We start from the raw sequence: 24534 nt of genomic DNA, 5'->3' as shown, positions 1-24534 counted from the left end.
CATCTATGTTTTTATTCCATTTTTAGTTCTACTCTTTTAATCATATTAGAAACTGTCTTTCTGTCCCTATTTTTGACTAGTTTTGCATCTAAATTGTGTTCCCAAGGATGGCAACAATCATAAAATTCTTCTCTGGAAAAATTTTGGATCTTGATGGCTACATTTCATAACATGTAGAAGTAATCTTCAACTAAAATGCTTTCTTAAGCATAATGACAAATGCTTACATCCAATATGAAGTATRTTAAAATTCATACAATGCACACAACTGTAAAGATTTTTCTCCTCAGTGCAATTGAAAAGAATGGAGCATAACAAAGAACTGATTTTTTTCCTGACAAATGGAAAGAATTATAGAAGGGACATTTATCTTCTTTCTTTTCCACTGATAAAACAGTAGTGAAATAACCAAATTAGGCAACAGTGAAAGGAAACTTACAGGCCTACCAGTTGGGCCTGTTAGGCCTTCTTGACCAACAGGGCCAATATATCCCTGTAAACAAGCAAAGAATTTATTAGTCCACCATGTTTCCAAAGTGAAGAAAATCCTCAGGACATGTCCTGGTTTAAAATTTGTCAGCACACAGACCTGTCTAATATCCAAAAGATCATGGTTATACTCTCTAAATAGTGAGTACATGTTGCAACAAAATCAGTAAGGGAAGTATTTGAATAATTTGTAGTAGTTGTGCTTGGAAAGCTCACACACATTAAAGAATGTGAAAACTGATGCACTAAAAACAGTGGAAACCTAAGTATTCTGATTACAAAAGACCACATATTTATTGAGCTACAATTAACTTTGTCTTGAACTGCATTACTGCCCACAAGTMCTCTTGTAAGTGCTGCTAAAATGCCACTCTTCCATTTCCCTGGATATGAGCAAACTGCTCACCTCTGGTGTTTATCTTCTATAGGAATTTTTAGAAAAATAAAGTAGCTTTTAGAACAGCAGCTTTTAGCTGCTGCTCTGCATCTGATAAACTGAACAAACTCAGTTCTGTGATGGCAAAGGCAGCAGTGAGAGAACGTTTTGTAGTAAGGCCTTCCAAGCTTCAACATTTCACACTTGATGCCTTCAGTGGATGCTAAAGATGCTTCCACGTTTTTGGTGAGTAGCRAAGCAGAATGTCATGAAGAATGAGCTAATGAAGGTTAGGAACATTTTAGATAAAAATAAAATGTTCGTTAACAACAGTCTACCTATTAATCAATAATGCCTGAGCACCACTCTGTCTTACTGCAGGCATAGTTTGACCCCTTTTGCTTTTGCTGGAGAACATAGTCGATCAAATCAGAACTTTTGCCAGTAAGAAGAATGTTCAACCACAATAGACAAAGAACTACCAGTCATAAGATTACTTGGGTAGGTGGAATTACACTGTGAGATCCACAATTAGTCAGCAGAGCTTGCTTTTTTCTTTTGAGATTAAGGGCCCATTAATTTTCTGTTTGTGTCTGTAAGCATGATGTAACCAGAGCAGTGCTGCAGTACAAGCATCTAGACTCAGGAAAGTTTGTTTACAGGGTTCTGGCCTTTTTAATGAGAAAAAAAGATGATTCCCTATGTTAAAAATGTGTGCCACTCGCAAACCATCCTAACAATCTTTCATGGAGTGAAACACTTACAACTTGKCCTGTTGGGCCTTTCGGGCCCAGAATTCCAACTAAGCCAATGTCCCCTGCAGGACCCTGAAAATGCAAASAAACAATTTAATCAAACATGGAAATTAGCTATTCACTTGTTTCAAACTCTTGTAATCAGTGAAAGTAACATAATTTCTAAGAGCAATAACAGTGAAAACACCAAGTGCGCTGACCCAGAATGTTTGTCCTTAAACAGGGAGTACACAGTTCTGCCTGCCACGTTCCAACAGTTCAGAGATATTTTGAAAAATTACTGTTAAAGCTGATTAATTCTATGCTTTCATAATGTTCTCACTCTGTAAATAGCTTACAATCTAAGAGAAAAGAACGAGCACATACTTTTGGACCTGGGAATCCTTGAAACCCCATTAAACCTTGATCTCCATCTTCTCCCTGTAACAGGAGCAGGCATCCTTACTATTAGTTCACGTTGGTAGCTCTTGGACTGCTTGTTTTGCATCAACCACTGTGATTACGTACAGTCTGTCCTTTCAGCCCCGTGTCTCCTGCTGGTCCTTGGTCACCTTGTGATCCTGGAAAGCCTCTTTTGCCTCTCTTTCCTGGATGACCTAGAAGCCCTCTCTCACCCTGTCAGTAAGAAGAAAATATGTCTTTTATTACAATTATGGAAGTTATAGAAATAAATACAGGTTTCCTGTCAGAAGTGTGGAACATGCTTTCTCTCTAAGAAATAAACTTATTCCATTTGTTTTATTTCCCTCAGAAAAATAAACATACACTAAAATGCAAATGTGACTTGACTGTTCCCTGACTTGGAAACATTAAAGCCATGCATGTTGGATCAATTCTAGAATGGTATCCCCCASTGTAAGCAGTAAAATTGACAAAATGAAATAGAGAACAGAGAGGTTAAAAGTAAATTTAAAAAATAATCCTCTGGGCATGACATAGCATACTTGTCGAACTCCTGCTGTTACACTAAAAACTTACTTTGATTCAAATATAAACTGGACAAGTTCCTGCAAGACAAATCCTCTGAGGGCTATCACATACATAGAAGTCATATTTAACTCAGGAAGTTACAAAGCTGCAATAAAGGCTGTGAATATACAGGTTTCATGCTTTGTGCTTATTCTCCTTCCCTGGATTTACCTCAGTGTTCTAACAAATACAGTATTTTGGCTTGAATTTTGGCAATTTGAATGCTTATTCTGTTGTATGTGGCAACAGTTTTTCCTCAACTCATCTATTCCTTGCCTTCTTTAGATTGCAGGCACTTCTGAGCAGGAACTACCTCCTACAGCTCATTGTCGAGGTAAAGGAATAAAATTCAGACTTAGAGCACTGACAATAAACACTACTAATAATTAACACAATTGATACTAAAATATATTAATGAAAAGATAGTAAAGTCAGTATTTACAGTTTCCAAAAACATTTTAAAGAATGGTGTACCAATAAAATGTTACAAAGAAAATGAGTTTATATAAAAATAATTATTTTAGATAAAAATTCTATTCTAAATGAAGAAAATTCTATGTATTCTATTCCAAATGAAGAAAATTATCTGTAATGTTTCCATTGTTTACTTGTTTTAAAACTGAAATGAGTCTAATTAATACAAGGATGTGCTGATATCAAGTACCTGGAGCTGCACACTCAGATTTCTTTCTTTCTGACAGGACTGAACGGAAACAATTTAAGTCCTGTGGTAAACTGACATCCYAGAAACACTTATTAGCCCCCAAATCTGGGACTTAGGCTTGAAATTATGGTAAGTTTCTGTTATTAGATTGCTTAGATATTTAAATCACCCCAACTGTTMTAGTAGCTACTGAAATTTAGAAATAAAAGTCAAGAAATATCTGACCCTAAAGCTGGAGTGAATAAATACAAAGGGTTTTGATGGCTGCTGGAGCTGGGAATAGCATTCAGATGGATGAGGTCTCTATTTTCAAGTTAGAGTTTATAAAATGAGGTAAACAAAACTTGTAGCTTTACCCTCCAAATAGGATTTGATGCCTGTTACTCACATGATTAACAGTAGTATGGTGGCTCCAGAGCCATTAAATCAGCATAGAGAATAAATAATATCAGCAAAAATGTACTTAAACAAGATAGCCATGTGTGTACCTTTAGCCCAGGCTCTCCCATGGGCCCTGGCATGCCTGGCARTCCCTTGGGACCTCGAGCTCCAGGRTAACCTGCCAGACCCGGTAAGCCTGAGTTTCCTTTATTGCCCTKAACAAATAGAAAAGAATGGATTACAAGCAGAACAGCCAAGCATGCTTTTTGTTGTATGCTGAAACAGGCAAATAACATAAAATCAGTCAAAACCACATGAGRATTTCTGTATATATGGACACACACTGATAGTACATCAAAATATATGGGAAGACTATGATCAGCAGTATCATCTGGATTTATGCTAATATTCCCAAAGCAGAAGGCTGAAAATAGGTTTAACTTCACAGCATTAATTTTTTCAAGAAGAAGCAACTCCACATGAAACAAAATGAGACTATCTTCCCAAAGAAATATCCAAAATTCAGGCATTTTGATAATACTAGTAGGGCTGTATACACTCTGTAAAGATTCACACACATTCCTACATGAAGAAACATCAGAACATTTGTTATGAAAATGTATGAGAATATCAGCCTATAAAGAAAAACAACTATTTTAAATGAAAAAACATGCTACTGAGTAGACGGAGTTAACACTTTTGACATGTTAAAAAACACAAAATGGAAATTTGCTAGCATCAAAATGAATATTTCTGTGATGTAATTTAATACAAATATATGAACACATWAATCTTCCTTATTTCCTATGGCATTCAGCTAAACACTCACAGAAATAAAAGGTAATAATGATTTTTATATTAAACGTGATTTTCTGGACTTTTGAATATGGTGCTGTGACTTATAGATTGATAAACTTACATAGCAAAAATTCTGCTCATTTTATTCACTGTGGCAAAAATCAGTTATAAGCCTCTCTTTATTACAAATTGTAGTGGGGTAATGGAGTTGTCTTTACTATGGTTGTATGACATTTTCACTGGAAGGGCAAAAATGTACAAATTATTTGGGGTGATACTCCTAAATCCAGCTCCAAAGAATTTTAAGAACTTGGAGGAGGTTCATGATCTGAGACTGGAGAGGCTTGAGTAGGGTGCACCTGCCCCCTACGGGTAATTTGTTTAATTTTCTTTCGTTCAACCAGATTGGAAATTTATACCTGAAACAACAGTGCCTCATCTGGCATCTTGATTAATTCCTAACACTAAATCTAACTTGGCAGCCTTTTATAACTATTACTGGTCCATCTGAGTACAACTACTGAGAAATATATGCTTGAATTCAAAGTGATCAGACTTTAAGTGATGAAGACTACTCAAGAAATCTTCTCCTCTCTGGAGGGACTAATCCAAGAGTTGTGTCACTGCTCCCAGAGGCTGCAGGTCACCACCTTTGGCCCACAGCAAAGCATAGTCAGACAAAAAACCTATTTCCAAGAATGCTTCCAGATACCTTAGATACCTTATACTGTTTTTCACTGGCAAGCCTTCAGTACTACTTAGGCAGAGAGGGGTAGGTTACAAATACAAAGTCAATAAGGAAAATGTGGGATTATCTCAGACCCTGAGAGGAAACAGGCTCAGTTGGGAACTATGGTTAATTTTCTGGAACAGAATTGTGCAGCCTCTCTGACTAAGAAATCCCTTTCACTTAGCTGTAGTTACTACTATCATACACCAATGAAACAGCTCTTAGAACACTTCCCTTATGATAACTTTGTGTCTTGGCCGGAATATCAGGAGCAAAAGAGAAAGAAAAATAAAAAATTGGTCTAATTTACAATAAGCTCAGGGAATAGACAATGATCCTACAAAAAACTGTAACACAAAATGACAAAGAGGAAATGTGAAAAGTAACTTACCTTAGGGCCAGGCTCCCCTGACAGTCCAGTCTTGCCAGGGTTCCCAGGAATGCCTTCTGGTCCAGGGTACCCAACTGCTCCTTTTTGGCCTGGTGGCCCTGGTTTTCCCTTGAAAAAAAATTAAATCAAATAAAGCACTGTTCTCTCTTCATCTTCACCCTCCSATAACTAGATTTCARTCACAGTATTTCCCAAACCCTRCCTAACAACAGAGCTGGTGACATGAATGAATACTCGCAGAGGAAGCTCTGAGTTAGGACATTTGGGTTAGAATTCTACTGGCTTAACCTTAGGCTTGCTCTGTCATGGGATCTGAGCAACTTCAGCCGAAATCATGGGACTGACCCCTTTATGTGCCAGGCCAGGATGATGCTTGAAAGGGTCAATTTTTAAACTGAAGTGAGGAAATCTGACAAACTCATCTATTTATCCCTGAAAAAAWCCCAACCACATTATTTTCTAACTTAATTTTACTAAATACTCAGTACTGGACATTCGCAAATCTATGTTGCTCAAATTTGAATTTATCAAAAATACAAATTTATAATACAGCAAGTTGGTGGTAACTGTTGCTGTACTTGCACAAAAAGGCTTCAAGTCACMCCCAGCTGAGGAATATCGATTTCTTTCCTTATAATTATTTCCCTTTAGACTGACATACACTATATTAAAAGGATTGGAGTATTGCACTTATCTCTCTGAAAATGCCATTTCTCAGAAATGTAAAATATTCTAACTACAAGCCATTTTGTCTGAAAAAGTATAGGTAACAACAGTCATATAGAATATAAGATGTGTGCTACCCTAATCTTATTTCTAGCTTCTGGTTGCTTAAGTATCCTGCATTTGGGATRTGCTTTGAAACTTCCTCAAGTTCTAGTTTTATTATCTTTCCACTTCTCTGCATGTCTTGCTTCCCTTGTTTTCCATTGTCTGCTGAACGATCCCCGCAGTCCTTCAGAGGAAAATGCCAAGTATTTACAAAGGACACACAGTTCCTTGTCTTCAAAAGGCTCCTCTTGCACTCTGCCCAGCAGGTACAAGCTCTGTGCAACAGCTGCATTTCTCCAGTTACTGACAATGTTTTGATGTGAGGTAGTAAAAGTTATTTACAGTATGTGCTTGTGTGGTATTATTTATTAGGGGACCAAAATAACCTTGATGCATTTTGTTCTTCCTTATGTTTACAGAACACCTACTGCTTCCTGTTCTGACTTCTCCCTCAGGGAGAAGGGGATGCAAGTCAGCTTCTCTACAGTAAATCGAGAAAAAAACATTCAAAAGGGCAAGCAAGAGAAATAAATAAACCTCAAGGCATCTACCACATGTATCCATCATGGACATATGGATCCAAACTTCTGTAGGCTACAGCAGATCAAAGAACTGATGGGGTCAGAAGTGAACACAAGTGCAGTTCTGTGCAATATAATGTAATAACTTTCAAATGGACACCAAAAACGATCAAATTAAGTAACTTTACGAGTGGTAAGAACCTTGTTAGTTGCACATCACCTCCATATGCTGAGCAAATGAATACAATTCAGTATAATTTAACAAAATTTYAAAAATTATTAGTATTAAAAAATAGCAGAGGTYCCTTTACACCTCCTGGATAGTAAGRTTTTTTAGAGTGAACACAAGACCTTTCRGTACCATTAGCATGATTCAATTTTGGTTTTATTAGTTAGTATTTTCTTTGTTTTATAATCTGAAGATAGGCTGTAGAATTTTGTTACTTACAGGAACTCCAGGTTTGCCTGCCTGACCCGTTGCTCCTTTCTTCCCTGTGGGTCCCTAGAAGTTAATATAAATTTGGACTGGATTATTCACATTTCAGGAGAAAGCAGAAAGCTTTTCAAGTAAAAGCAAATATGTTTTTGGCAGAATTATGTATGTTTTTCCCCTTTGTGAATGYGTTTTTAGAACTTTTCCAACAACAAGCATAAAATGTTTTTCATCATGAATCTGGCAATTTTTCCTATATCAGCCATCCCTCTGTGAGGGAGTAYGCTTCTTCAGCATTTCCTGTACTCTTCAAAAGGGACGTCATGAAAAGTAGGCAATGTAAAGGCACTGAATGTCTGTGGAAGAGAATACTAGAAAACAGKAGTGTCACATATCATGGATTTGAACATTCTTGATGTTGTGTTGATCTAAGATCTCCTCAAAAGGTAAAATTTACTTAAAATTGGACTTTTTTCATCTTGACTGAACTAGAAATCGGTAGTCTTAGCAAACGGAGAGACACTGAGCACTCAGTTTTAGCCTTGTAGAATAGATTTCTAAGGACAAGCACTGAACAATAAAATCCTACAAATTCCAATTAAGTGCAGTTTTGTTTTACTTTCTTCTACTTACTTCTRAACCTCTTTCTCCCTTTGGTCCTTGCTCCCCCAATTCACCTGGCTCTCCCTTTGAAAAGAACATACATTAAAGAAATGAAAAGAGTCATTTGAAGGCTGATGAAAACATATTTTCAACAGTCAATAGAGAAATTTCACTTGTTCGAAACACTTACTGGAGGCCCTTGTTGTCCAATAGGTCCTCTAAGCCCTGGAAGACCTGTATGRCCCTGGGAAGGAGAAAATATGACATTGCAATAGAGGTAACTCAGGCTGCCATGCTCAGTGAGCTACAGGCTTCCTTTTAAAGCCCATCTTGGGAGGACTCAGATTCACTGACGTGACCTAGAYAAAGTATGGTCAGATCTCCAAGATCAAACCCCACAGAACTCTTATTTACAACCTCTACTCCACGCTGCAAGTGGCAATCACACATTGTTTAAACACTTCTGCACTTCTGTAAGCACAGATTTGGTTCATTCATTTATTACTRTATTTATCTGTACTATCTGTGTAATTTGGGTACTCCATATCAAGGACTGTCTCCCTTGTATTTCAGCAAACAGCATGAGTTATCATCCAATTTTTATGTGCTGAAAGACCGAATGTAATTCATGAATAATTATTAGGATTAGATTTACAATAATTAGTGCTTAAATTTCAGRGACAAATGTTAACTAATTCAGTATTACAGAAACACAGATGCTCTGATGTGCTCTAAAAGGGCATCAGCACAGTGAGGGACCAGCACAGGCACCTCTGCACGTTTGTGAGGGAACGTGACACCTCTGCTGCATTACTCCACATGKATGCACAGCATGCCACGTTCAATTAAAAGGATTAAAACCCCAGAGGCATTACCTTGTAGCCCTCATCACCAGGTTCTCCTCTATCTCCACGTTCACCACTTCGGCCCTAGAGAGAAAACCAAAGAGCAACATGTAACAGCTGAACTGAAATAATGCTGCAGTGAAATGTGAAATATGGTCAGAAAGCTGGGATTTCTCTCAAAATGGAATAATCAATGAGATGGAACTGAAGAATACAAACAATAAACTAGCTTGGCTAAAGGAATAAACATTTTTTTCTGAATGCATTGCAGTCAGACACCAGTCACAGTTTAAAAGTTTTTGTAACTGTAGACTAGAAGGTAAATCTTACATAGGACCTAATGAAACAGGAGGGAAGATTCACCTCAGTGGAATTTCTCCAGATTTATACTCATAAACAGATGGATATGGTTTCTGAATTTAAAAACTGAATGGATAAATGAAGTGACTCTGGTTTCAAGACAAGCAAGGAAAAGTCTGTATGGCTTCTGTAAGACAACACATTAAAAATTGGATTATTTTCTAGAATGATTTGCTGTACTCAGGATCTGCTTTTATTTTGAAGTTTGTCCTAATACTTTTGACAGGTTCAGAAATGCTGCAGAGACACACCCAACATATGAATTCAGTATAAAAATGGTGACAAAATGCAGTTCTTCAAATAATCTGAATTAGTTTGTAATGATAAGTCAAAACATATTTTTGATTACTAAAGCAATTAGGTACAATTCAGGGCAAACAGAGAGGGTGAAATTATTTTCTAAAACTTGCTGATCTAAACACAGACTAATGGCATTACTGTAATTAAATAGAGGTCACAGATGTTTAAGTATCAAACAGCACACAACAGCATTTTTGGAGAGAGATTACTCGTTAAAGGACCATCATTCTTCATTTTTGTATTGACTCCTGAGAGACAATGGCATAAAGCTTCAGGAAGAACTGCATTGGCTCCTCTCTTGAGATACACTAGCATAATTTTTTTGAGAAAGAAAGACCTACTGGTTCACCTATGGGCCCAGGTGGTCCAGGGACTGTATTGTCTTCGCCTGGGTAACCCTAAACCAAAGATAAGTATTAAAAAATGTTAACTTGGAAGTTCAACCTCCTCTGCCATGCACATAAGTTCAAATGCTAATATAAAAAGCAGAGAGCAAATTGCAGAGATGCTAAAAGYGAATATGATGCTTATAGTTTTAATATAATGAATATGGTAACTCCATTTCAACATTCATCTAAATGTCCCAAAGACATTTAGGACTAAAAAAAAAGCTAAATATTTGCTCTATTCTCAAAGGCAGCTATAAGAAAAAAATATTATTTAAACAATTTCCATGTAATCATGTCTTTATTTCATGAAAAAAAAGAATAAACAGGATATTTGACAAGGGCAAAAGAAAATTTCTTCCACTATTTTAAGAAATACACTTAATATAGAGAAAAACAAGTGTACAGAGGACTCCAACATTAAAACAACTGCCATCCAAGTTAATAAACAAAAAAATATCTATTCCAGATGATACCTAGCAATACTAATGCAAAGAGAATTGCATCTTAAATATGATTAAGGACTTCTAAAGTGCATCAAAGCGCTTTTTCAGAAGTGACCAAGCAGCCTAGACACTTAGCTTCTTTTTAGTTATYGTTTCTTAAATCATATCAAAACCTATTTATAGCATCAATCGCTAAATGCCCATTCACAGTATTTATTGCAAAAATCTTTTTTGTATTTCTCTGTCAGGGGCAACACCAATCCAATCTTTGTGAWGTGAGTCCATGTACCTGCTTGGGGTCACAGAGGTTTCAGTCAGCACACAAATCTATTTTCAGGATTTGAGACTTGAGAAAACAACAGCAAATTGGCACTAAAATTGCAGCACTGAGGCCACATCCTGTCCCTAACATTTTATATTAACCACAGACATTTGTCCATCCTGGCTGGACTTTCAGGCAAATCTGTGGGTGTACTCACAGAGTCAGAGTTAAGTAAATATTTAGCTGTCTCTGCACTGATTATTTTTGTCAGCAGTGCTCGCTACGGGCAGTGGTGCTATCTGATACAATAGACTGTGCTCCATACAATGGGTACCTTGTGTTTTAAAACCTCAAACGTTTTAACAGTATGATTTGAGACCATCTCCCGATGCTCCATTTCCTCACTTTGTATTTCTTTTCATAGTCTTTAACAATACTAACAAATACTGCAAACGGTGGCTTTTGCTGCTTGCTGTGGAAAACAGTGGGTGTGCAGTAACATTTCCTCCCCTTAAAAYTTCACAAAACAGGACAGTAAAATCCATGTTCATACCTTTTCTCCTTTGGGGCCTGGGGGCCCTGAGGGCCCTGGAGGACCCTGGTGACCCTAAAGAAGCGAACAAAACACAAATTAGTTTAATACAAATAATTAAAGAAATAATTTATTAAAAATTTTCTTTTAGATATTTGCTTCTTTTTTCTGCTTGCTAATTATTCTGAATCATGTTATGACAACAGAATCAAAGGTAGAAAATGGAAAAGCTCTATATACAGGAAAAGCTCTATGCACTTTGGGAAATCACAGGGTCTGGCAGGGYTTAATGGAGGTGATGGAGCTGGGCTGGTTCTTGCTTGAGGTTTAGGGTCACTGATGGGTGTTTGGGTCTGGAAAAGAGACTGGACAGTCTGCTCTGTAAGAGCATTTCTCAATCCATCTATTTTTCAGTGAAAGCCACAATATCTTTATTTTTCAGCGAAAGCCACAATATCTTTATGCTCTTCAGTTAACCTCACGCAATCAGTTTCTGTCACTAAAATGGAAGCTGCATGGCCAGACAGTAAGCAGAGGTGGTGGTGTTTGCTGAATTCTCTTTATAATGAATTGCTGTAGTAGTTTTATAGGAACTTCATTCAGAAGAGGTGAGATACATTGGATAAACAAGGGTTTAAAATTTGTGATAAGCCACTCCTGCTAGTGAACTCACAAAAACCAGCCATCCTTGCTTAAAGCTAACATTTCTGAGTAGGCAAAATCATCGTRTAAACATACATGAGTATCTGGCTTTCCTGAAAATATCTGCGTAATCTAGATACAGATCCCTATGATATCTGAAATTAGAGTGCCACAGACTTACTTTGGGATGTATGTGTACGTGAATTCAGTAAAAAACATACCCCATAACCTGGAATTCCTGGCTCTCCTTCAGGTCCCATTCCTCCTAGGTGTCCCTGTTAAATGCAGTAACGAGCGAAAGAAAAAAGAGCTCCTTTGTAAAATGTTACAACAGTGTCTACTTTATAAAGTCAGTACTTGGAACAATCTTGAAATATYGACATTTGACACCACAGATAACTTTCTTGTTGGCTAACTCCATTTATTAAACAATACTGGTCTTTTCCCTCTCCTGTGGAAAACACAGTCAACATTTTCAGTCCTAACTATAATCATTGTGCATAATTAAGACCAAAAGGACCTGAGCTTTGAGAGGTGTGGAAGAATTCTCTTTRTAAGTGCTAGTAGGCCAAGAGAAGCTGGGGGTGGTCATCACCCTAGAAAGTTGAGTCCTTCTCTTGACATACTGGCCACTAAACAGCAAGCTTTGCTTCTGTTATTGCTGTGTTCAGGAACACTCTGCTGCATTCAGTGGGATTGGACTGGACCCCTGAGACAGGCACACTGCCTCCCCAGTATTCCATGGTGTGCTCTCTCACCCCATTCCCCTAATTGTCAGATGACCAAAAGCATGARATGGCTCCTTCCAGATCCATGCCCCAGCTTTGTGTCTGGAAAGGTGAACAGGTTCTGTTCTGATGCTGAAAGACCTCTGAGCTCTTAAATAAGTATGTGTTGTACTAACCACGGAACCTCGAGTTCCTCTTGCACCTTTGGGACCAACTTTTCCAGGTTGGCCAGAATCACCAGCAGGTCCAGTTTCTCCTGGAGGGCCAAGCTGCCCCTTTTCCCCCTGTTGGTGTTATTGTATTAAACATAGTAAGAAATTGACAATGACTAAGTTTCAAAGTGCAGTTTATGCTTAATTAAAATGTGGAACAGCATTCTTTAATCAGCATGACATTTACTGTATGCAATTCACTGTAGTTATTAGAATGTCTGAGCCCAGAACTCAGCAGTATAAAAAGTCTCTGCTAAATACTTCCTATTATTTTTTGTTTTATTTCAGCCAAAACCTAATGTTTTTTAATAGAAGCAGAAACTGTTCTGAGTTGCAAAAGCACATCCTGATACAAATTTAAATTTCCTAAGATCTTGAATGTTATTGATTGCAGATTGATGACAAATTAGAATTGCTATGGCTAACAAGAAATAAATTGGCTTGAAGCATGACRCAAAACAGGGATAGTTTTGGTTCAATGGAATTTTATAATGTAAATTTGAGTTTCAGATAAAAMGAAGGGAAGTGGGGAAGATGAAAAATTCTACCTTCTTTCCTAAACGGCCCCTCTGACCTGGATTTCCTGGTGTTCCTTCAGAACCCTGTAGATTTATTAGAGAGAGAAAATGAAATGATTGAGAAAGGCCTGGAAACATGCATAACCTGTGCTCCAAACTGCATAASTAAGTAGCCTTTTGTAAAGCAGAGTGGTGGGAGAAAAATGTCATGAACTGYGTCTGTGAGCAAGTTAGTAGTTGTGTTTTTGTTACAGCAGAAACAAGTGGGCAAACATCAGGGATTATTTATCAAAGTTGKGGAAATCCACTGAAAATGGGGAAGAAAAAAACCCTAATAAATCTTGTCCACAAAGGAAGTATTACTTTACATATTTGCAAAGCTTATTTGTTGCTTTGTAAGCTATTATTTATGGAGAAAGTAGTATTACTCTCACTCCCAATGAAATGATCAGACAACTGGCTGTAGGAACCTGATTTCCATGTTTAGACTAGGGTATTGTGATCTGTCTGCATCTCTAGAAGGAGGTCAAACCAAAACTGTGATGTGAACTCTCCCAGATGCCAGGGAGGRCGAGCAATGAAGGAGGCAGCTCTGCAGCTGCCTTTGGAACATGTAGAACAGAAACATGAAAAATCYCTCCCTAACCACATCCTCCCAAAAATCGAATTGCCAGACCTGCCTGTCTCTCTGAGGCACAGAAGCACTGCTGATGTTGTTTATTATACACAAATATAATTACATACAGTGTAGATATGCCAGGGTTGAGCTGTTTTACAGTAATTTCAATGTATGAAGCTTTCAATGGTACCCAGGATTGCCAATACCAGACAGAGCCAGAGAAAAAAAGAAACAAAACTTGTTYTGCAGTGCATTAAGGGTGTCAACAACTAAAAGAACACTTTTTTCCTTTCACTAGGAAAGTTGTTCACTGTGAAAAACCCAGGACATCAGAATGTCACACTGATGCTTAGAGGACAGTGCTCACAGTCGTGAACAGCTGGTGTTTTCTGAAAACTCCATCATCAAATAAGAGCTACACAGAAGGCAGCCAGAGGACTACAAAAGAGAACACGATGATTTTTGGTAAGGGAATCTGRTATCTGACTCGAGGCTACAATACTTGCTTTGGAAACTGTGCTTCAAAATATAAGTTCTCATTAAGAAGTTACACACAATTTCACAGATGGATTTGAGCTGCTGGCAGTGATGCCAGAGCAGATAGGCAAATGGATATAACAATGTTGACTGTAAATTTAAATGCTTGTCTATTATTTGATCTATGAATGCTTGCTGCCTTGTTGTTGGGAGAGGAGAGATCTGAAGTGAGAGACTCCAGGTTGTGTTCCATGTGTGTCTGGATGACAAGTGGCAAGGAATCACTATTTGTCAAGRGATCACATATTTAAGACAGGAAAAGCATTTGTCTCCTCTCTCTACCCATCCTAAACCACACTAGAAGCTTATTTAAATATGGTCATTTCTAATTACATAGAAAATCAGAATAATCAAAAGTAAAGAAAGAAAGAAAAATCAAATTTATTTGCAAAAAGTCCATTTCAACCTGAAAGCACTTACAGGAACTCCCATTATGCCAGGTTCACCAGGGGGTCCAGCAATTCCTGGTAATCCCATCTCTCCTTTTTCACCACCTTCTCCAACCAGTCCTTGGTCTCCAGGGTCTCCCTAAAACACAGTAAAAAAAAAACCCAAGACTAAGTCAAGCTGCTGCTACAGAATTACCTGTTCATAAATGAAGTGAATTCTGACTCTTTGAGTTTGGAAAAAAGAATATTGAAAGGGATGTGAATCTTACCAGTCAAATTCAGACTGGCTTCTAAGGGCAAAGCCCTTCTGTCCCATTCATACACTCCTACAGCCACATTTTGTCTCATCCACCACCACGTGTCTGARGCTGTCCTCTATGACATCCCCTATCCCTGACACAGCACTGATCCAATTCAGGGAGCAGAGCAGCCTTGGGCTTCTCTCTGCAGCACGTTAGTCGCCACAGACAAAAGCTGCCCTCAGTTCCCCAGTCTGCTTTTCTTTGCCAAGCCATTCAACTTTGCAGCCCTTGCCAGGTGGATGCACCTAAAAGGTACAGGAAAGCCTATACCATATAGGACCAGCTATGTTAAAACTAAGTGCACTCAGCTGGGCTCTTTTAATCTGGGGTTCACCKAGGATAAAAAAAGTAGATTTGGATCCTTAAGCTAATGTAAGTGCTTTACATCTGCTACAAAAACTTAATGTACCTTTGGGCCATCTTTTCCTTGAACGCCATCTTCTCCTGGAGGTCCTGGTTCACCCTTATAGAAAGAAACATTTGAAAACAAATTTATTGCCTAAATTTCTTGACATAGAGGTATTGTCTTGGGAAAACCCAAACCCATACAGGCTTTACACAAGCTTATAATCTTTTGGACAACTTTTATGTTGCTCTTACAGTTTATTTACCTTCAGTTTCACAGGCCGTGAATATCCAACACAAGGAAACATAAAAGATGATCAGCATTAGAAAAAGGAGGCAATGCTATGTCCATATAACCCTGGAGATTTAGACAGTGGCACTGAGATTGTTTGAGTTCAGAGTATGCAACATGCAATTATAGCAGCTTCAAAAATATATCWATTCTGTCCTGAAACTGCCATGTTTATGTGGATAACTACTACATTGGTATGTTTATAGACTTACTTTAGGGCCATAAAAAACTCACCATTTACCATCAGAAATATCTCAACATTATAATCACAGCATCACACAGAATCATCAGGGTTGAAAGAAAGCTTCAAGACCATCTAGTCCACCCGCCAGTCCATCACCATCATAATCAAATTCTCAAGTGCCACACCCAGGTACTTCTTGAACAATTCCAGAGACAGTGACTCCATCACCCCCCATGGCAACTTACTCCAATGCCTAACCACTTTTTTCAGGGAAAATTTTGTTTCTAACATCCAGTCTGAACTCCTGCTGGCACAACTTAAGGTTGTTCATTCTATCAAGTGTTACCTGGCAGAAGAGAYTGACTCCCACCTCACYACAACCTCCTTTCAGGGAGCTGTAGAGAGCAATGAGCCTCATTTTCTCCAGATTAAACACCCCCTGCTCTCTCTTCAACCTTGTGCTTTACCAGCTCCACTGCACTTCCCTGGACATGCTCCGGCACCTCAATGTCCTTTTTTTGAWGTGAGAGATATAGAACTAGGCACAAAGCTCAAGGTTCTGCTTCACCAGTGCCGAGTACAGGGAAAAATTCACTGCCCTGGCCCAGCTGGCCACACAATTYCTGACCCAGGCCAGGATGCCATTGGTCTTCTTGGCCACCTGGGCACAGGCTGGCTTGTGTTCAGATGCTGTTGGCCCGGCGCCCACAAGTCTCTTTTTGCTGAGCAGCTCTCAAGCCACTCTTCCTCAGTCAATAATCTTTTTAACTTGCTACAATATGATTTCTTTTTTTTCCTTGAAAAAAAAAGGCTACCAACAAATAGTTTCTTATTGAATTCTTCTGATAAATCAAGATTTCTCAACCTGCACTCCATTCATAACATACTTTTCTGTTGTGGAAGAAATTTGCATCCATAGCTTACCCTTAAACCTTGGTCACCTGGTTCTCCAGCCGTCCCAACAGGCCCAACGTCTCCCTGGCATGTTACAAGGAAAATCATTGGATTTTAAGGACAATATTCATAACAATAACAAGGTTTACATGTGATATAGTCATCATGACAATATCGGTATTTCTTAATGGTCTATTTCCTGTATCACTATCTACTTGGCTAATGAATCACATCTCTCTGATTTGCTTTCATGAAAATTCAAAAATTAAAACAGCATAAGAGAAATAACTTCAATATTTACCTTTGGGCCTGGTTCCCCCTGCAGACCAGGTTCTCCTTCAGGGCCAGGAGGTCCCTGCATGGTACAAGAGCTATTGTTACACGATCACTAGCAACAATCTTGCAACAACTAAATAAAATTGAAGCAGAAGAATGGTACAAGACACTGGGGAAGATGAAGGTCTGAAAAATCAAATCAAGACAACAAAATTCTTTGCTCTGTCTTGAGCCAAGCAGAAAAGAAAGCAGGCTACAGAAGGAGTTCAGAAAATGCACTGTGGTCAAGAACATATTGAAGACTCAGCAGTACCACTAAGCCTGTACCTTTCACCATAAATYACTGCTGAGCAAGCATCAATCTTCTGTAAATCTGACTGACAACTTCATCTCTGTTTAGGCYTGGAGCCAAGTAGATAGAGCCTTTGGACAACAAAGGCCTTTCTGGAGGCCTCAGCCCTTAATGAGTTAATGGTATCAGACTTTTGTAAAGGTTACATAAAWACCTTCTCTTAATAGTCAGTCAGAGACTGGATTTTGGGTAACTGAGGGACCACATTTCTTTGAACAAGCCGAGTCCCTACTGCTCTAAGTGAGCTCATCCCTCAGGTACTTCATTACAAATGTGGTTAATACGTAGTCACATTTATCTCTATGAAATATTGAAAACAAAGCAAAAAACAGAAGCAGAAGTTAGGAAGAARGCTGTCTACAGCTGCTCTCCTTTATCTACAATTTGGAAGACCATATGATTAATGGTGTTTTACTAACTGCAAGGAGAATGGTGCTTCCAAACAAAAAAAAAAAAGTTGTTTGCTCGTTTAAACATTCACATTCTATGACAAACATAATGAATGTATGCTCAAATACAGCACTTAAAAAAGAAAAAGCTACTTATTTTAGACTTTTTTTTTTGTTAACAGCTTTAAGTAGGAGTTTCTCAGTAGCTCATGATATTTAAGTCAGCTGCAGGCAATAAAAAAAATTTTATAAACATATTGTCCAGGTTTAGTCAGCTGTTTGAGTTTGTGTAATTGCTATATAAATGATTAAAAACTCACCTCAAAACCTATTTCGCCAATGGGGCCAGCATCCCCTGGTTGTCCTCTTGGACCCTGGCATTAAACAAAATKTTGGATGCATCATTCAATTAACAATAAATTACACTGTATAGTGTTCATTTTTTTCTTCCCAACTCTTCYACCTAGCACAAAGAAATGTATTTCACTGTCTCTCCTCTTGAATCCAACAGGATATCTAAGTCCCATGGTGGCACACAGTACCAGAGACCTCACTGCCAACCCTGACACATTGAAAAAACAGATCTCAAATAATAACACAGATGTCTTTTCTTTAAGACCAAAAATAAATTATTATCTGAACTAAGCTCTTCTCTTGACAAACTGAGACTTTGTTTAACTGAGACTTTGTAATTTGTTTAATCAAGGTTTGTTAGACTGTCTGGTTTGCTTTGTGGAAAAGCCTACAGTCTGGTATGGAATTAACTGAAAACAACTACTGTTTGCTTCACCATGGATTTAGCAGCATTTGCACAGAACAACCACTGAGGCATAATAGACTAAAGGCTTGAGCCTTTTTGGTAGTATTATTAACCACACCATAAGCATTTTATTAGAAGCCTTACATGCAATAAGTACATTTCCTGCAGAAACACACAGGGATCACTTCCAAAAGTGACATGTTCAAATTCTCTGCACATGTAAGATCTGGGCTTACACAGTGGGATTTGTGTGCTGGGGAGTAGAAGTTGGCTCTAACATCTTATGGCTAATTCTCCAACCACTCTGAATGCACATTAAGACAAATCAGCCATCTGGATAGAACCAGTCWTCAAACATGGAGAAAGTTCACATCTATTTACCCCTTTAGGACCCATCTGTGTCTAAATACATTCTAAATTCAAAACATTTTCTTGATCTGCTATTCTCATGTAAAAGAAAGATGCTGCTTCTATTTATGATAGAAGTCTTTAAAACAAATATTTAATTTGTTTCACTTCCTCTTACAGWCTATGCATATGGTTTTGCTCCTCCTGATGACCTGGCAAGGACARTGTATTTTCTTCCCTTGGAACAACAATGTAAACCGATTATTACTGACAGAATTCCAGCAGATGTATACATTTGACCTTATAGCTTCATTTATAWATGAACAACTAAAATTGCAGTTACCACTCCTTTGAGAATTCACTTGGTCCTAAACCAAGTTCGTTGACTTTACTTTGCAGCAACTGTATGAAATTCCACTAGGCAAGTGTCAGAAAGCTTCAGTTTGATTCACAAGTATTTCTGCACATTACCATGGCGATAAGACTGCTGGATTGGTAATGTGTCTTTCTCCCRAGACTTTCAGAAGTCAAAAATTTTTATCAGTATCGGGACCCCTTTTAACCATTAACATCAGGTAATTTGCAAAGAATTATTTTACTGAAATGTTTGATAAGTAGATAAAGTTTTAGCTGAGATAAAGATCAATCCAGTTAATACAAATAATTGTAATTGCTCATATTTCTCTGCTCCTCCACCAACAATTAGGGTTTTTCTGCTCTGTGTAGAACTAGTGACAGGGCCAGAAAACCTCAGCAGCTGGCTTTCACACAGTGACCAGCTGACAGAGGATGAAATCAAGCTGCTTGGATGGGCAATTAAAAAAACCCATGCATTTTGTTGTGCAAAATATTCTGTTATTTTATCACTTCTTTRTAGCTCCACAGACCATTTTCCAAATACATTTTACTCTTCCAGCACTCGATAGAAAATATATCCTGTTCACAGGATAAGCTTTTCTTCTGACACTGAATATGTAATTTCTGTGATGATGAGCACACAGAAATGTAGGCTGTGCAAGGGTAGACCACTTAGATTAGGTAAGGCACRCATTCTATTGAAATGAAAATTCAGACTTGGCCAGAAAATGGCAGAAATTCAACATATAGCCCTTCCATTGTAAGACTCCCTGATGCTGCAACATGAAGATAAGGTATAATGAATGAAAGAGAYGAAGTAACAGGAATTCAGTGATAACCATTAGAAAATACATTTTCTGTGACTTTTTTGCCATTCCTACAGGTTGGCACCTCAAGTCAAGTAGGAAATTCTATACTAAAGAAAATTTAACAAAATAATTGTTGGTGTTTTTCTAGCCTCTCAGAATGTGCAATTACTTTGTGTAAGCATGTGAGCCTATACATTAGCAGAAATAATAACAGAAAAAATACTGAATGCTGATAATACTAAAAATAATGTTATTTTTATCAACATTTCACTTCCGAGATCTAAATTAATTATGGGCAATTTACTGTGCAAAATTACGTTCCAGAAGCAATTTAAACACAGAATTTTTGACAACCCTAATAGATTTCTGCACCATAAAATAGCAGCCTTCTCCCAAATCCCACTAAAACAGCATAAATTCTTTCACTGTATTTATATAATCCAATCTACCCCCAGAGATGGTGCTGCAATACCATTCCTGTCACAGCTACATCTTGTAGTATATTGAATATATTTGCAGCAGGTCCTGCATGATCTTCTGTAACAATATCAGCCACATGAAAGTGAGCGTGGCTTTGACATAGCAACAAGAATCCATCCAGCAGAGGAATGGCTGAGGTTTATTACAGCAGTGTYTTCTTGAAAATTTAACCTGCCAGATAGATGTGGTCCCTGTGTTCCTGAATAAGGATCCTAACATTTGCCTAAAAAAACACTGCCAAAGTATTGGCACATACATTTCCATAATACATAACATAGATGTCTACCTCAATGTGCTGTACAGCCACATCATTTTTGTGGTCTACTTTCCGTCCTTCTTATGTTGTTCACCCCTTACTACAGAGCTTCCTAACAAGATTAACAGGTCTCCTCRTGAAGTTATCCTAAGCAAGGGAGGCAGACTCCAGCTCTGCAGTTTTGGGACACTCACCCCACAATTCCTATCCAACACAGCTGGCAATAACGAATTGTGGTAGAATGGAGCTTGAGTTGACAGGGAACTTGTATAATAAATGGAAAAACTTTGAAGCAGGCATGAAGATCAACTTACTGGCTCTCCCACCGGTCCCCTGTCTCCTGTGGTTCCTGGAGGGCCAAGCATACCCTGGAAGGTTAAAATTAAATAAAAAATCATTGGAAATAAACAGCTTCCTATTCTGAGAAAAGCCACTTTCTCTTTTGTTCCTGCTCACACAGTAATTAACACAGAAACATCCAAGAAATGTGTGCAGCCTTTTTTTCTGGTTGACATGCATTGACATATCACCRGCTTCTGGGGCAGGTGAGGGAGTTCTGATTAAATCCTTCCTCAGTTTGTTTTACATCCAAATGAATCTTAGCTGAGCCATYATTTACCAGCTACTTGTAACTCTCCTTAGAACCATGTGTTGCTTGTGTGCCCAAGTTGTATTTTAGATAATCAGTAAGGTCCACAGCAGACTTTTCTCTGCTCAACTTTTCTCCTAGCATTTCTAGCTCACACTGTCTTCCAGAAACTGTAGCTGTAGGAGTAATAGAGCAGTATCTTGTACTTTGCAAAAAATGTACTATTTTAAATCATTTCAGCCTAATGAAGTTTTGCTTCATTCTTTKCTGTGTATATAAACACATCTTAAAGTTCTAGTGAATGAAAAGGAATTGAAAACCTTCTGTATCAAAGTTGAGAGGTAACAAGCTCCTAAATCTGAACAGAAAAGGCAAGAGAAGTATGGTGACAACTAACATCTTGAATTTCAACTGCAGCACCAAATCACCACCATTACTGCTTTGTTTCTGTTTCCCTGYTTTCTTATTTGTTGAAAATCCAGTACAATTTGGACTGACTGGCATCCTGCTTTGTAACAAAAGCCTCAAATAAAACACATTAGACTTCCATTCAAAGAAACATTAAAAAGAGGAATTTTCTCCTACACATTATATACATTTAACACATTACTACACTTATCCCTACATTGATAACACACATCTACCCCAAAATCTATCAAAGAATTTTTGTTCTATGTGATKACTTTCATCCTTAAAACTGCAATAAAACTATTAAAAACCCAGAAGAAATGTGTAAGACCACACTGTTAAGCACAACAGCCATTTCTTCAGSTGCAATTTGCTGTCACATTGTATTCTGATTGTATTCATCATCCATGAAAACACTGGTCTTGTAGCAGGTTACGCTATGTCACACTTGCTCTCTTCTGTCTCTGCTTCTTTGTATGAATAAATGCAAACTGTCAGAGTTTTCGAGCTGCTCTGAAATAGATAAATTATGAGATTTTCTGGATTTTTTTTTTGTAGAAATACTAGTGAATTTCATACTCACAAGTGCACCCTGATCTCCTCTTTCTCCTGGATTTCCAGCTTTACCCTGGTTAAAGAGAAATTTCAAAAGACAATGCTGGCTTCAAGTAATTTCCAAACACAGCTCAGAAATCAGCAGTTACCATGTTAAAGCTTACTACAAAGATTGCTCCAATACTTACAATGAGCCCAGGAACTCCTTTCTTTCCTGGATCACCTCTTTCTCCCTGATAAATAACAAAAAATGTGAGAGTTCTATGTATATTTGCTTGATAAGCTGYATACAGTTACTGTGAGTTTAAATGCTGGGTAACTACACAAAGTGCAGATTCAGGCTTATGTGTGCTCACATCGAAATAAGGAAGTACCTGGAAATGACAGAAATTTGCAAATTTCTTGGTGTAAATGGAACTCTCTGGCTTCTGCCTTGGGTTGAGGTTTTTTGTTTGTTTCCTTTTATCTGTTATGGTCTGCCTCAGTGTTTTATGTAGTACTGAGCAATGCWAACACTCACCTTAATGCCTTCTGTTCCCAGTTCTCCTGGAGGACCATCSAGACCTCTTGGCCCCTGAATAATGAACAAATGATATGGAATAYTAATTATGCATTATTTTTGGTTGTCATTAAGGAGATGCTACATAAGCTTTAGGAGAGGAGAAACATTTTTTTAGCACAAAGAAACAGTTTTATTGTATGTCAAACAAGAAATAAAGCTTCAAAAAATAAAAAGAAGTTTCTGGTTTGCTGAATTTTGAGTTTAAGAAAAATTTTTTTKGTAAAGTATGTAAACAGAACTTTCAGGGTCTCTGTTGGAGCCAGATGGCAGGCTGGTTTTTCTGCTCTTCTGCATCCACCTTGTACTCATTCAACAGAGTTGTACTTAGAAGGATTCAGATGAGCACTGTCTATGGAGTGCTTGCTTTTGAGCATATTAAAAGATGTATATGCAAAAATCCATCTTGCTAGTAAGACTCTAAACCCAGCAGATAAWGTTCTTCCATTACTAAACCAGTTTGAGGCAAGATTAGAAGCAATTTATAATTGTGAACTATTGTGATCTGTTGTTAGACTAAAGTATTTCTGCGAATTGATTTTTATAACCAATAGATGAACAAAGACAACCTGTTATAATATTGTAATATTATAACATTCCAAAAACTTATAGCCAAAACATTCGGAATTTTATTATTTAAGATTGGAAATCTAAATCCGTTAGCTTACAAGCAAATGAAAAATCCTTAAATAGGTCATGAGCAAAATGGAAAAGAATATTTTATCCATGCTGGCTGACTTAGGAAGCTATTTCCATAATTTAAAAAACCAGGACTGTTTAGGTATGGAACATTAAATTACAACCAGTTAATAACAACTTAAAACTAATGACTACTTCAAAGGAAGAGCTAGATAAGTATAAAGGAAGAGCTAGATAAGTATCAAGACAGGCTCAGCACTGCAACATGCATTGGGAGGATGAATCACAGCAGCTTTGCTGGTGGCATTTGGGCTGGGCTGGCATCAGAGGGTGTTAGTACACTACTRTGGCAGTGCCTAGAGTAAAACAATCTCCATTTTCATGATGAATTTCTGAGTTGTAGAGATCCTTACATCTTGGGCCATGATTTACAGTGAAGGGCATCCAATCATGACTGATTTTCAGAGTCATAACACTGTTCTAATGGATAATAGGGGCCTGTAAAATAACTTTGTTGGAAGMGCACCTGATTTAATTCAGATTACTTTCCCTGCAAAAGTATTTGTGACTTCTACATCTCTCTCAAATATTTTGAGAAAAAACATATCAGAATCTGTTCTCTCTGACTTGGACTTACCGATTCATATCAAAACCTCTGTCAGAACATGTGATGAGCACCTTTTTTCTGAAGCAAAAGTAAAAATAGCTGACTGCAACTCAGGAGTGTCCACAATCATTTAGGCTTTTCTCCTGAAATGAAAACCTCTCAAGAACAGGCCTTTCCTGTGAGCTGACATATAATTACARCCCCTGGCAGAGCCAGAAATATCCCATGAGAACTCATCTGTCAYCATTTCAGCACTGCTACTTCTGGCCAGCACAAGGGAACACAGAAACCATAGGAAAAAGAAAAGGAGCAGGCAGGGAAAGCTGTCTGAGTACTTTTGATTCTCTGGAGTTTGGGGCACAGCTTTTGGGAGGCAATCCTTGGGTTAGTCTGAACACCTTTTTTGATTTTGTGTAAGCCAGTGCTGAGCAATTACAGGCACTTTTTTGGGCCAGAAAAGAAAAGAGGTTACAGAA

The 24534-nt window shown here is 37.9% G+C and overlaps 1 protein-coding gene across 1 annotated transcript in view; it reads right to left on the bottom strand.

The window, feature by feature from the left end:
• Positions 1-24534, bottom strand: part of COL24A1 (collagen type XXIV alpha 1 chain) — a 110820-nt gene that overhangs the window by 10471 nt on the left and 75815 nt on the right. The window contains exons 29-52 of the mRNA XM_057374503.1: positions 22774-22827; positions 22442-22486; positions 22282-22326; positions 21016-21069; positions 18012-18065; positions 16976-17029; positions 16705-16758; positions 15369-15422; positions 14689-14796; positions 13143-13196; positions 12559-12666; positions 11876-11929; positions 11034-11087; positions 9728-9784; positions 8757-8810; positions 8072-8125; positions 7912-7965; positions 7294-7347; positions 5554-5661; positions 3742-3849; positions 2128-2235; positions 1987-2040; positions 1630-1692; positions 440-493 (exon numbers count right to left, since the gene is read on the bottom strand). Coding sequence (XP_057230486.1) covers positions 440-493; positions 1630-1692; positions 1987-2040; positions 2128-2235; positions 3742-3849; positions 5554-5661; positions 7294-7347; positions 7912-7965; positions 8072-8125; positions 8757-8810; positions 9728-9784; positions 11034-11087; positions 11876-11929; positions 12559-12666; positions 13143-13196; positions 14689-14796; positions 15369-15422; positions 16705-16758; positions 16976-17029; positions 18012-18065; positions 21016-21069; positions 22282-22326; positions 22442-22486; positions 22774-22827 — 1560 coding nt within the window. The remainder of the gene's footprint in view (positions 1-439; positions 494-1629; positions 1693-1986; positions 2041-2127; positions 2236-3741; positions 3850-5553; positions 5662-7293; positions 7348-7911; positions 7966-8071; positions 8126-8756; positions 8811-9727; positions 9785-11033; positions 11088-11875; positions 11930-12558; positions 12667-13142; positions 13197-14688; positions 14797-15368; positions 15423-16704; positions 16759-16975; positions 17030-18011; positions 18066-21015; positions 21070-22281; positions 22327-22441; positions 22487-22773; positions 22828-24534) is intronic.

This window comes from Malurus melanocephalus, unplaced genomic scaffold (assembly GCF_030028575.1).
Source record: "Malurus melanocephalus ecotype Western Australia unplaced genomic scaffold, MMel_1.1 scaffold_8, whole genome shotgun sequence".
In the NCBI taxonomy this organism is placed as follows: Eukaryota; Metazoa; Chordata; class Aves; order Passeriformes; family Maluridae; genus Malurus; species Malurus melanocephalus.
Note: the sequence above shows the minus strand (reverse complement) of the source record. Positions and strands in the feature narration are given on the sequence as shown.